Below are 14174 nucleotides of genomic sequence, written 5' to 3'. Positions count from 1 at the left end.
ACCTCAGCCATTTTCTTATCATCCAGGATTACGCTAAGCCGAGAATGACGGACGGTGTGCGTGAGATGGACAGACGTGGTGATATCTCACCCTAACCGGTTTACAGATGGAAAATAGGGATAAGGTGATGTTAATGTACCCGGATCGAAGGACTACGGTGAGGAATTTGACTTTGGTATGTTTTTGAAACTGGAAAATGAGATATGTAATATAATCTTCTATATGTAATCGTGGTGACCTCGGTCATGAATGATACGACACCAAATATTGATGGCGACCGTTTTTGCTGATTTTTATTCGAAAATTGATTATAATCCTTGACAAAATTTATTTAAAAACGTTTTTTAGTTGTATAATGAAACAAGTCGCAGTGAAAAGTAGTCGGTACTATTTTTTTATTATTACATCTTTTTTATGCTTAATTATTTTTTCGATTAAATACACGCAAAACGAAAACTTACATTCCCAATACTATACCAAAATACTCAAAGCTGGTTAGCTACAAAACCAGCAACGTCCTTTAAAACCAAGATTGACTAACATGATCAAGTATATCATATCTAAAATGACCTCATCACGAATCCATATCTATGATCACCGGCCAATTACAAAGAATCTCTCCCTAACGCGATCCAGGGCTAACCCTTCCCTACGAGGGGGGGCACTCGCCGGCTTCCGATTGGCCGCGCTCCGGAAGGATATAAACCTATAGTTTTTCTTGTTAAGAACTTCCCTCGGCTATTGTACGCGTGATTTACGATCTACCCGGGGCTAGGGGGTTAGATTGATGATTGCCAGTATCCGGCCTCTCTCAATCGCATCTACGTTCGCTCCAGAGCAATTTCCCCGCATATTCGTTTACCCGACGCATTATAGAGGCACTCTTTCCTATTCAGAGTGTTATTGCTTTTATTACGACCGAGTCGAGTGCTTAATGTCTGACATAAGTTATCAGACGTAATGTAACGCGATTTTTTTGTGTTTTAGTCGGGAATGGAATCTGGTTATATGGTGATTATTTTGTTATAGGGATTATACTTTACTTTGATTAGTTTTTGGGTAAAGCTTGTCTCTTTGTTTAAGAAGAGAATTTAAAAAAAGATACTTTTGATGTCAAAACCACATCTTCGCAATACCTTTATTTTACCGTTTTAGACAAATTTAATCCGAGTCTTTGGCGAGGGTAGCTATGCATTCTCGTTAGAAGTTTTTGAATACTAAATTAGTAAAATCAAATAGTTTCAGACCACGCGACCCAATAAGATCTCTATCTACTAAAAAAACAAAAGCATAAAGTTGAAACAGGAACAAAGAAGTCCAATCAAATCATAAACCAAAGACTAACAAACTAAAATCAGCGAGTATACTTCATGCCATTTAATTGTCGCAGCTACAATTGTATCGCATCAAATGCCCTAATCGCGGAACATAAACCCGTACAAAGCACTCAGCGGCCCGGCTAACCATCCACTTTGGGTCGCGTGCGCGATTTAACTGCCGGTAAATTTATTAGGTGGGCGTTACACATTTTTGTGCTCGCCACTGTAATGGGCTGGATCTTGCTGTTGTAAGCGTTAGTCGGATGGGATTTTTTGGATTATATGTTCCTCTATTATGTTCGGTGTTTAGCAAATCAAACAGGAAAATATTTTGTAAGTGTTTAGCGCTTACTTAGATTTTCGCCTTTATCATTCTTAATTTTCTCTTAGTGGAATTCTTTCAAATGTGGCCGTGTCAGCTGACTTTTTTGTTGTTTTTCTGTAAGGCCTATTGTTTCTTCTGCCCAGGCGTTGTGGGGTATATTCAGTTTGTCTCATCATCAAACCGTACTCAGGTCGTCTACATCGCTACTCTATATTGGATGGAACCCGCATAGTGGGCGGGAGAGAAACGTGGCTAGTTGGTCATTTTAAGCTTGAACAGCTTTCAGACTAACGTCAGCAATTTGAGATAATTTTACAGCGGGCAAAAATTTAGAACCTTAATATTTTCACCATCGCCTAATCTCAACAATTGGATCCTAGACAAAGCCCCAATGCAATCCGAAAGTCTTAATGATACCATTTCTAAATGCAGAACAATTTTAGCTAAAATAAGTGGAGAGTTTACCCGTTACCCCGTTCTCGCAGTATGGAGGTAGGTCCACAAAAGTGGGTAAGAGCGATAGTTAGCAATTAGTACGGGCAGACGTACCGCGGCACTTAGCCGCCGCGGCGCCTAATGCCAACGTATTTATTGCGCAGTTACGCTCAGTAAATGGATGAGAATCAAATGCTTTTTATATTAAAAAAGGTAAGGCGTTTTATTTTTATTGTTATTGTAGAAGAGATCGCTCGTAAGTACCAGGTAGGTTTTGATAGAGCTTTTTTAGGTTTTCTGAATGAACTGTCTCTGTGTGTGCAATTTAATACAGGAATTTAAAAGGAAATGAGACTATAAAGCATCAATATAAACAACTTAAACTTGAAAAACTACATTTACTTATGTAAAAAATACTTTGATGTATTTTCAAAATCACTTAAAGATAACGATTTGTCGCTCCTAATAATCAACAACGTTTTTACTAAGACTTTTGCAATAAGGAATTAAATATATGTGTCACTGGGGCTTTCAAATATTTAAAGCACTTAAACAAAAATAAATCGCACGACATATCGCGCACAGTGGTTTATGTGTGCATACTCGGCTACCTGTAATAAGACGTATAATAAAGGTAAAATATTCGGAAACACCGTTTTCCGAATATGCGCAAATATATAAGAAAATATATTACTTAACATACGATCGACAACAAAGCCTTAAATAAATGATAATTAATTTACTGATAGACAGCAAATGATGCAATGATTCCGTGCCCCGACGGAATCGCAAGACCATTAGCGAAGAGAAAGCCAAAAGGAAATCATAATAATTATGTTCAACGTACACTGCGAGTTTTTTTTTGTTTAAAGAACGCCCGCAATAAGGAATTTAATCCTTGTTTCGCGGGGGTTTTACAAACATACAGTTCACATGCACAAAGACACCCAGACTCAGAACAAGCATTAGTTAAAAATACAAGTTTAGCGTCTGGAACACATTCTAGTTTGAACAAACCATCGCTTGTCTTCCTTTGTATGTTTGTTTTGAGCAATTCTTTTAGGCTACATAAAAACCACTTACTACTAACTTACCACTTACTTACTAATTAAATTTTCGTTATTTGACACGTTTTCAATGAAAACTCAATCTCTGTGCAGTATGAAGAGTTCAAAGACAAAATCATTATGCTTTTTTACGTTTTACGGTTATCCGATATGGACTTAAAACAAAAACAACTCTATCCAAGTATCCGCTAGTCTTTACCGACCCCTCAATGTAATTCTTAGCGAGTTTTTAATAGAGACGGCCGCAACCCTTTTATTGTGATTAGTTATTGTATTTACGAAAGGGAGGCTGTCCGGGCCGCTATCGACGTAACTTGCTGCAGACTATGATGGGCATTATTGTGGGGCCACGAGAAAAGCGGTAGAGTCTAAAAAAAGACGGGAGATAGGTAAAAACCTTTTAATTTAGTATATTTGGTTTTGAGGAGCTCGTGGCTAAGCTATAACCGCATAAGTGAATCGATCTCAGGTTAAGCTAAGTTAGACGCGGTTGGTCCGTAGATGGATGACCATCTTTATCACAACGAGCTCCGCCGAATTTCGGGAGGCACGTGACTGTCGTTACGGGTAGTCAGACGCTAGGCAGTCTTCAGTTAGTTTAGATTGGGGTGTTTAATAGGAAGGAGGTGCGATATGGCTAATGAATGAAACGCATGTGGTAAAATGAAAAGCAACTGAGCTAATACAGTCCATGACAAATTAAAATAATAATATGTCCGCAGCTACTTATATTAAACTTTAATTTTTAACCGACTTCAAAAAGGTGATCTCATTTTTTCTGTATTTTGTTTTTATAATTTTGTATTTACGTAACTTCGAACTGGATCAACTGATTTTGTTGATTCTTTTTAATTCAAAAGTTCAACAGTTGTCATTTGGTCCCATAAAACCATCAAGTTTGGCACGTAGTTTTAATTCGAATAACAAAACAAGAGTTCTCTAGTTTGGTGGCTCCAAATAAAAAACACAACTCTTTTGTTTGACACTGAGGACTTATGAAATTTTTGATTTACGCTTCTTTCGTGATGGGCTTTTTAAATAATGGACGGTTCGTAATTAGAAAACAACTTGTCTATCTTTTACGAGAGGGATGTTATTTAAGGAATATTCGAAAAGTTATGACGTTAACTTCGGTCGTATTTAACACAATACATAATTATATTCTTTGCCTTTAAAGAAATTGTCAAGTTATTTGGTAGCGACCAGGTTTCACGGAATAACAATTTAGTAAAACATTTTAAATGATTGTGTGGAAGACGATATGGCTGTAAAGTGTGTTTCTTGTGAGATGACGGCCGATAGGAAGGTATGGAAGAAGATGACATGTTGCGCCGACCCCAAATAAAATAATTGGGATAAGGGCAGGGGAATGAATGATGAATGTTGAAAGTTTCTATCACTTTTCTGAAGAAATAACGTACTTGTTATTTATTTATAAAAAAAACAGATATTTCCTTGTTTAGGTCCGTGTGTGGCCAAATAAAAAATAGGGTCCTAATTTAGAGATACATGAAAGTATATACATGACAAACTTAACTGTATGTAGGTACATGAGTATGATGTATACTGAATGTGTAAGCTCCTTTCTCAATTTTCAATTTTTTTGCAGAGACCTTCATTTTTTTTCGCAAGGGGTATACGACTAATAAAAATCGAATTATTCCGTCAGGTTTCTATAAATACTGGTTACGTATTTTCAATTTAAAATATCTAAAAAATACGAAGATAAAATGCATTAAAGATATAAGAAAGTGAAACATATTGTAGAGGGGACTAGCAACGTCACTGGTCAGTAAAAAGCGTACTGGTAAGTGACGTCACAAGATATAACACGTAAATGTAACATCTTCATTTTTATTTCCAATACTTTTTAAATATTTTTTGAAATTCTATCTGATGAACTAATTCGTATTTTTAGTCAAATACCCACCCAGTTTTGTATGTAAATAAATCTGGACTCTATACAAACATCAAATACAGCCAGCCAAACTAATCTAACCATGCATGGGCGATATAAGCCCTCTGGCGTGACACTGGGCAACATTAAAAGCCGTGACACGGCGTGACAAGTGCAGCGACGCGGATGGGTTAATTATTTCTTTTTGTGCGAGCCCTCGCTCCGAGATTGCTGTGATTACGTGACTTCGCGCTGCGAACGTGTTTAAAAGTGAACAGGTTGGGTAGACGTGACAGTGGGATAGATTTCTAAATAACTAAAAATATTCTAGTACTATCGGTATTGTTTCTTTTAACTTTGATATCCGATAAACAGTCCTGTGAAATACTAGGAGACTCTTAAAATGAGTTATGGGGATAACAACAGTTTTGTGTGAGAATAAAAGACGAGTAGGAAGTTTCTTACTGTTTTCCTTATTTATTATTTATAATAAATTAATAAATAACATTAATTAAAGTAAAGTATTAAGGTAACCGTTTCAATAGATCATACCGAGTTCAAGTGTCTCCATACTCTTTTTCTAAACTTTAGAAAGTCAAAATCTTATAAAATAGACGTCTTCAATTCACCAAAATGCATAATAGTTTATAGTTATGTATGATACTGAAAACCTTCGAAACGACTGGTCCGATTTGAATGTGTTCTCGAAATACAAACAATTGAATTTAAGATGCACTCAGGGTTACCATTTGGACAGAGTCCAAAGCTGTCCATTCTCCGTCACCTAGTCTATGCCGAGTTGGTCTGAAGCGCTTTCACGCTCTCACAATACGCGACGCGGATTTAGCAAACACAGTTTTAATTAGCGAGATTCGCGGAGAGCTCCCACCTACCAGCGCCGTCTTCTGTCTATTACTTGCTATCAACAAATTCAACGTATTTGTATGCTAGATGTAAGTAGTAGAAATATGTTGTATTTAAATATTTTTGAGAAATAGTGTTTTAGAGAAGTGACTGAAAAGTTTTTCGAGTTATTTTTATGATTTAAGAATTTTCAAGTCATTGTTGATTTGGTAATGATTAATAGAAATATTGCGATTAAGACTCGTTTATTGTTTACCAAAATTGCTAAAACTTACAATTTCTGATACAACCGCAAAAGGCAGTAAATACAAAATAATAATATATTCATAATAAGTAATACTTATCGTTGGATTTATTCACGCGTACTATTAAAAAAACTAAGTAAAAATTGTCTATCAAACTAGCTCATATTCATCTTGTAAGATTGGGGTAACCAAACTAACATACCTAACTTGGATAGCCACCTACAAATAGTTAAGTGCGAGTCCGACTTGAGGCTCTGAGGGTTCTGTACAAACGAGAAAAACAAATTGACGTTGCGCTGTGTGACAAATATTTCTTTCAGTACCCACCCTCAAATTTGAAACGTTGCTTAACTTCTAACCTTAACTTTAAGTCGTTATATCGAAGGCAAAAACACAATTATCTGCGAAAATGTCTACTATCTATCACGTATCAAGCGATACAGCAACGAACGGACCAACAGACAGCGGACTCCCTAAAAAGGTTCCATTTTTCCTTTCGAGTACGAAACCCTAAACAACGTATAATAAAAGCTCCCTAAAACCCATCTTTGTGGCTAAAACCTAGTCTTTTCAATTACAGCAGTATCAAATCGCGTTGAGCACACACTGCTAATTTATTCCATCGCATGTGTAAACTCATCGCGGGCTCTATTCAGACTGTAACGAGTTCTTTAGCCGCAACTCGCTTAGGCGCGACATTGTGAGTGATATTTTGATTTGCGATATGAATGTCGACTTGTTTTTGCATCTTAATGGAACTTTAAACACGTCTTTTCTGCCGATGTTTGTTTTTGAGGTGTGGTTTCGATTAAAATGTTTGTGATTATTATTGCTAGTTTAATATATTCGATGAGATGTGTAATGATAATTTTTTGACGCTATATGATAATGTATATGTTCAAATAAATTATCGTTGTAAATAACAATTCTATTTTCAACAATAGAATTGTCATTTATTCTATTTCTGAATGTCTCTTTTTTAATGCATTCTGTTGAAAACAGGGTTATTAAGTCGTATATCTAATACGACTAAATTGGGTAATTAAAAAAAAATGGTACAAAACTTATGTGAAAATAATTTCCGTTTCTGGTGAAGAATCTATACTTCTATACTTACTAATATATAAAGCTGAAGAGTTTGTTTGTTTGAACGCGCTAATCTCAGGAACTACTGGTCCAAATCGAAAAAATATTTTTGTGTTGAATAGACCATTCATCGAGGAAGGCTTTAGGCTATAAACCATCACGCTGCGACTAATAGGAGCGAAGATACAATGGAAAATGTGAAAAAACAGGGCAGGTATAAATCATAACTTAGGTATATCTTCTAACCACGGGGACGAAGTCGCGGGCAACAGCTAGTTAATAAATATGTACATGAAATATTTACTTAATGAGGTAAAATAATAAAATGATCTTACCTGTGGTGCACTTCTGACTACGGCTTTGGGCTGTAACCGTTGTAAATGGTTTGGTAGCGCAACTTCTTTATCTTTGCTGGTAGACTCTGTCTTCTTATCGACTGTCGCTTTTAGAGTGTCACTAGCCTTGCCTTTATTCGGTACTCTGCTAGCCTACAGAAAAAAACATATGTGTAAATATATTACATAAATAGTAGTTACAATCACATCGCTCAAAAACGACGTAGCCTATAAATACTGTAAGCTACGCGTGCGCTACGAAAGGACGTGCTACGCTTTCGTAGCTGACTGCTACGCGATATTATTATACTATTAGACTTTACAGTGTAGGTATTTATTTCAAGGAATATGAAAATGATTTTATTTAGCTTAGGACTTTAAACTATATTCTACATGACTGTACTGCATTTGTTGAGCTGCCAACAAAAGGTAAACAATCTTGTTGCTTTTGAGTAAACACTCTGTATTACAATAAAACTCGACTAAAAACAAATGTAAAACAATAAAGATTACCAAAATAAGTATTAAAATTCGTTTATTTCTTAAATATGTAAGTTTGTTTCCCTTTTTTAAGTATCTAAACTATGCAATAAGTTATTTTGATCTTCGATATCATTAACAGTGTTTCCGCCTGTAGCACAAATTTCAAGCTTATGACACGACAATACCATCCAATTTCACTTGTGACATAATGAAATGAACAAACTATACCATAGCCATCTCATACTACTTACCATCTCCTCATTCCGTCTGATGACTTCAAGTTGTTGTTCGCGAGATATTGCCTGCCTTATCGCTGGCGGTGGACGCACTTTTTCCTCAGTACCTGGTAAACAAATGTAATTGTTTATAATAGTATTTTGAGACGTGATTTCATTTATAATGATATTGATATAACTGTTGGCGTAGTTAAATAAATGGTAGGTAGGGTAGGGAAGATAGAATACAGTGAATGGATTTTCTTAAATCGAGCGTCAGAAAAATGTTACACTTGTTTATTATTGACATTTCGAATACCAAATATCACGACTTTATTTAATGCAAAACTGTGTCATCCTGAGCCCTCAGACCGTTAAAGCCCTGTTTCTACTGCGATACTATACTTGTCAGGAAACAACACAGATTTTCAAAAGAACTGAATTAAACATAAAAAATTAAGCAATGTACTCGTCAAATGTTGACTTCTGCGTAATATTTAACTCCTTCACCAGACAATTACAGTTATTTTTACATGAGTATACTTCTCATACGTACCATAGAAGGCCACCTTATATATGGGTGGTTCCAATACGAAGGCGTACAGTCCGTCGGGCGTCCGCTGTTGCACGTACTGCAGCCCGTAGTCACACATGGCGCCCGCCGTCGCGCGTAACGACTTGCGCTCGTTCTCACTACATAACTGGGACAAAATATATTATATGAAGAAAGGTCTTTAAACCACCATGATTTGTAATTTAAGGTCTCTTACAAACAAACTTTCGACAGGGTTTATTGTTGGCAAATCTAGAATATTATAGGGCTTGTAGATGATGAACAGATTGGAAGTTGGTAAGTCGTTAAAAACCTGGCAAGACTTTAGATATCTTTTTTTTTTGATGATTTTAATTCAACTATCTCTTTATTATGACCCTTACAAGTGTAATGGGCCAATGTAGACACCCACCTCCTTGGATAAGGAAGAGAGTAGTGTAAGAATCTTAAAGACTTAACCCGAACCGCCGTTTTACGTCTCACACATTTATTAGGAGCGCAGCAATGCATAGGCATTCATCATGCATCAATGCATCAAATACACCTTAAATTAAACCTACTTAAATTTGACCAGAACATGATCAATGTTTCAAAAACATATAACAGAGTCCCGGGTTCTGCTATTTACAATGGCTTCGATGGTAATGGTATTAAATTTGATACTATTCCTATTCTCTTAAGCGTTTTGCCAACACAATACTTGAACATTCATTTTTTTGACAGTGAGCGTTCCGACCCGTATTGAATTTGAAATTATTGTGATAGAAAAACCCTTCGAATAACACGAATAGTGCCAATTTAATCCAATTCCCATTCATTCATTGGCGATTGTAAATAGCAGAATTGGGGCTCAGACAAATTTACATTTGTTACATACAATGTGTATAATTCCCACAAAATGTTTACTTAATATTTAAATATATACCTGTACGTTAGCAGTTCTGAGATTAGGAGCCAGTAGATACGGCAGCAGCGGCAACACATCCAGTAGCAGCGCGTTGCGGTTGTTGCACACTGACGGCGTACTGCCGCTCAGGACCGACTGCACTATGCCCTCTAGCTCTAACTTCTTACGGTACATCTATAACGAAGACATTAAAGATAGCCTGCTACAAATCGAAAATGATCACACGTGAACATAAAACTGGGGTTAAAATCCCAATATCCCATTTTGGATATAAAGTATTTTAGTTCACTAAGTTTTGTCTAAATCCGTTCAGTGGCTTTTGCGTGAAAGATGACAAACATCTATACATCCAAAGTTTCGCGTTTATAATTTTAGTAGGATAATCGTTTTTTTTTATCACAAGTTGTAGTGCGATATGTTACTTTTTTAAGCTTATTTGGAGCGCATACATATATCACAAAATAACAGCAAATTATTTAATGTTGTGAGTTAGCGAACTGCACTATTTTTAATTAGACATTTTACACTAACAATATTCGTATAAAACGAACCTCTTGTGCCTGAAACGGGAATTTCACTCTAATAGGTGTCCTAGAGGCTAGCAGTGTACTGCAGCGAGCCAACACGAGCGGCAGCGCGGCGTACACGCTGTAGTTCTGGTGTCGCTGCACCCAGCTGCTCAGCGCGTCGTGCAGCAGCAGCCACGAGGACACCTCGCACGACACGCGCAGGCGCCCGTCCGAGCGGGACGACAGGTAGTTCTCGAAGATACCGTCAGCTAGTCTGGGGAGAGAAAAAAACATATATCACTTGGTAAAAATCTATATTAAGTTATGATCACTGATCAGGCAATATGTTTACTTAACTCATTTTTAGTGACGAATTTCAATTGATATGTCTGGCTGTGAGTCTGACTGTCTGTTTGTGGATCATAGCTTTTTAATTTTCAATTTAGTTTGTTTTGAATTTAAAATGTGGCGAGGATAATGATGTTCATCATCTCAGCATATTAAAATCCACGGCAGGTTTACCGTCATAATGATGTTCTGACTTCTTTTTTTAATAGAGCTTGTTTTAGATCTCACTGCTGGGCAAAGGCCTCCCCCTTCTCTTCCAGACCTCTCTATCTTACGCAATTTCTGAATCTAGATCATCACACTTTGTTCTTAACTCATGTAAGCTTACCTGTCGTATTCGCCAGCAGCCTGTATAGTTTTGAGCGCGGCGCTCGGATCGCTGTCGTTGGTCGTGAATATACTTTGCAATGCTTGTAGGAGGCTCTTGTGGCAGTCCTTAGTGCCTATCGCTGCGTTTTCTACGTCTTCCATGGTTATCTAAAACAGGTAAGAGGAAATTAGGTTCAATAATTATGTGGTGAATAGTGCGGCGGATTAAATTTAAATTATATTTTTAAATTCTTGGAGTCTTTGAATTGTCATGGAATTAATTCATTATGTCACAAGGATTTCCTCAAACATTCAAGGTACATGACCAGGCATTTGTAGATGACACAAAAGTTGTGAACGCGGGGATCGAACTCGCGACATGTCATGCAATGTACTGTGGTGTGGTGATGATACCAGTATTTTTTTTTAATTATCTTTATTGTTTAGGAAAATATATTTGTAAGATATACAAGGGTTAGTTAATTTGCTAGATCCAAAAAAAAAAATAAAGGAAATGAAGTTTGCTTCAAGGTACAATGATGACAATGAAGACGTACTCTTACAAAAACAACTTATTAACACTTTTATTGAACCCCAGTGACCTACATTTTTTTCAAAATCCTCTAAATTTTCGCGACTTTCGGCAACGTGTTCCCGTTCTTGACTACATTATCACACTATCTTCGTCATCACAGCGTATAGCCAGAGTGTTAATCTTGTGCTACCTGTGCCTTATCCCTGGCCTTGAGGAAGCTGAGCAGCAGTATGGCGGCCCGCACGTCCCCCGCCGCGCGCGCCGCCAGCGCCGCCGCCGCGCGCGCCGCCAGCCGCAGCCGCTCCGCGCCGCACACCTGCTGCAGGCGCAGCGACAGCCGCGCCGGGGACACGCCGCCCACCAGGACCGTCAGGGATACCGCTCTGGGAACATTACGACACAACCACATGAACGTAGATAGACCATAATCTTCAGCAATAAGGATGTTTTAATAGTAAGCAAAAGCCGTAGATGTTAAAACTCGAATCAGACTGCACTGATAGCCGAATGGTTGAGGTCACGACGCCAAAACCCACTGAACACGACGTATAGCCACCATACATATGGCCAACTAACTCAATTCACTATTTTTTGCGTAAGAAAGGAACAAAAATCCATGCATCCATAAACATAACCTTTCACATTAATAATATAAATAAAAATTAGTAGGGAACTCATACAAAAAACACATAATTGATCTAATTTGCATGTAACCTTCAAATACTTTAAGATTTTTTCCAACAAATATTATATTAACTAATCGATAATAGAATAACGTCACCAGAACAGTGCACGCTTCGCAGGTTCGATCCCCGAGTAGCTGAAGAATTTGTGTAATCACGAATCCATATCCTGAGTTTAGATGTTTTGCACTTGTGGCTTGCATGCCCGCGACAGTAGGATTAAATTCCTTAATGCGGAATTCAGTTCTTACATCAAAGAAAATTTAGATTCACAATTGACTAACCTCAGCGGCCTCAGTGAAGGTGCATACAAATCATTACATATCGCGATGATGGGCCTCTTCAGCGGCTGGGTCTTAGCTTTCTTCTTGCCTTCAGGCACAGTAGCTGTGCACCATCTGACCAATAACTCTACAGTTGGTAGTGGAGCACCGTCTATTTCATCTGGAATTAAGATACAAACGGTTTAGCGTTTCGTTAACACTTACCCTTTAGAATTAATTTGCATAAGGGTTGCATGAACAAGAGAATTGGTCATTAAATCTTGATTAAAACCTTATGTGTGATAAATAAGATGCGACCTTAATGATTAGTACACAATACTCTAATGGTAGCGGCTTAAAAAACTGAAAATTTCTTAGATACTATTAAGTTCCATATACAATACACCACATACCTTACTGAACGTCCTGTTAGCATAAACATAAAAAGAAATTCTTTAATATTTGCTATCACGTAATATTTTACAGCTATAGCATGGCTCAGGTATTTCGACACACTGTATATTTATCTATACTAATATATAAAGCTGAAGAGTTTGTCTGTTTGTATGAACGCGCTAATCTCAGGAACTACTGGTTCAAATTGAAAAATTCTTTTTGTGTTGTGTATACTCATGTTTTACAAATAAATGTCTTTTATCTTTTATCTTTTTTGTGTTGAATAGACCATTCATCGAGAAAGGTTTTACCGTCACGCTACGACTAATAGGAGCGAAGATACAATGTAAAATGTGGAAAAAACAGGGAACATATAAATCATAACTTATATCTTCTAACCACGCGGACGAAGTCGGGGGCAACAGCTAGTTTATTTGTAAAAACGACTTACGTTATGCGCATTTATTTGTTTACAATATCTGTTTAACTTATTTGTTCCTATACAGGGTGTCCCAAAACTCAACGATAATCTGAGACCGGATGAAAGGCCAAGTGATAACAGATCAGGGAAAAAAATCTGTTTCTATTTCTTGAAATAAAAAAAAAAAAAATTTTTTCATTGCATTAATTTATAGTTTCGAATAATAGAATCGTTAATGAAGATCCCGGAATTAAAATACTCACAGCGAAATTGTCACATTGGTGATCACAGGACTTAAAAATGCGACGAGGGATGTCGAATTTCAACTTTTTAAATGTCTCTTATCGCTGAACTGAGTGATATGGTTTTTTTTTTATATTTTTCCCTGATCTGTTATCACTTGGCCTTTCATCCGGTCTCAGATTATCATTGAGTTTTAGGACACCCTGTATATAGTCTTATTCCTATACTGTGTGCTCTTTAGCTAAGGCTTTCTCAAACCCCTAGCAATTTAGCCATACCAGCTTGCCATCTTCCGAAAGATTTCTGTTTTTTGTCTTTCCCTTCTTGGCTACTACAGCCTACTAAATTAAAACATCTGCGAAAAGTTTTCATAGACATTAAACCAGATTAAACATTATACAATGTACCTTTTTTAAGTAATAAATAAACAATAATAGAATACAGTAACCTAGTATCAAGCAGTTGGGTCGTTTCTCGGCGTCCAGTACAGAGCGCATGAGCGTGGCACTCTGCAGCGCGTTGCGGAAGGCGTCCGCACTGCGCTCGTCAGACGCGTTCAGCTCCACCGGTCTATAGCCTAGAGGACAAGCATAAGACACATATTGAAGTAACTTTGATGATTATATTATTATTACATGGAGAACGAATAAACTTTTTTACCATAGTAAAACGCCAATAGCCCCAAGCTTGAATTTAGAAGCACTTAATCAATTTTATTGATCAAATGAAGGCAAAA

At 37.1% G+C, this 14174-nt stretch overlaps 1 protein-coding gene across 1 annotated transcript in view; it reads right to left on the bottom strand.

Annotated features, from left to right (window-relative positions):
- LOC113499165 (chromosome transmission fidelity protein 18 homolog) overlaps nt 1–14174 on the bottom strand; it is a 31304-nt gene that overhangs the window by 14132 nt on the left and 2998 nt on the right. Inside the window, exons 6-14 of the mRNA XM_026879521.1 lie at nt 13887–14015; nt 12400–12559; nt 11623–11815; nt 10917–11065; nt 10283–10514; nt 9750–9905; nt 8828–8972; nt 8308–8399; nt 7574–7726 (exon numbers count right to left, since the gene is read on the bottom strand). Of these exons, the coding sequence (XP_026735322.1) occupies nt 7574–7726; nt 8308–8399; nt 8828–8972; nt 9750–9905; nt 10283–10514; nt 10917–11065; nt 11623–11815; nt 12400–12559; nt 13887–14015 (1409 nt within the window). The remainder of the gene's footprint in view (nt 1–7573; nt 7727–8307; nt 8400–8827; nt 8973–9749; nt 9906–10282; nt 10515–10916; nt 11066–11622; nt 11816–12399; nt 12560–13886; nt 14016–14174) is intronic.

The sequence above is a fragment of the Trichoplusia ni genome, chromosome 1 (assembly GCF_003590095.1).
Source record: "Trichoplusia ni isolate ovarian cell line Hi5 chromosome 1, tn1, whole genome shotgun sequence".
Taxonomy (NCBI): Eukaryota; Metazoa; Arthropoda; class Insecta; order Lepidoptera; family Noctuidae; genus Trichoplusia; species Trichoplusia ni.
The sequence above is the reverse complement of the archived record's forward strand: the minus strand, read 5'-3'. Positions and strand labels throughout refer to the sequence as shown.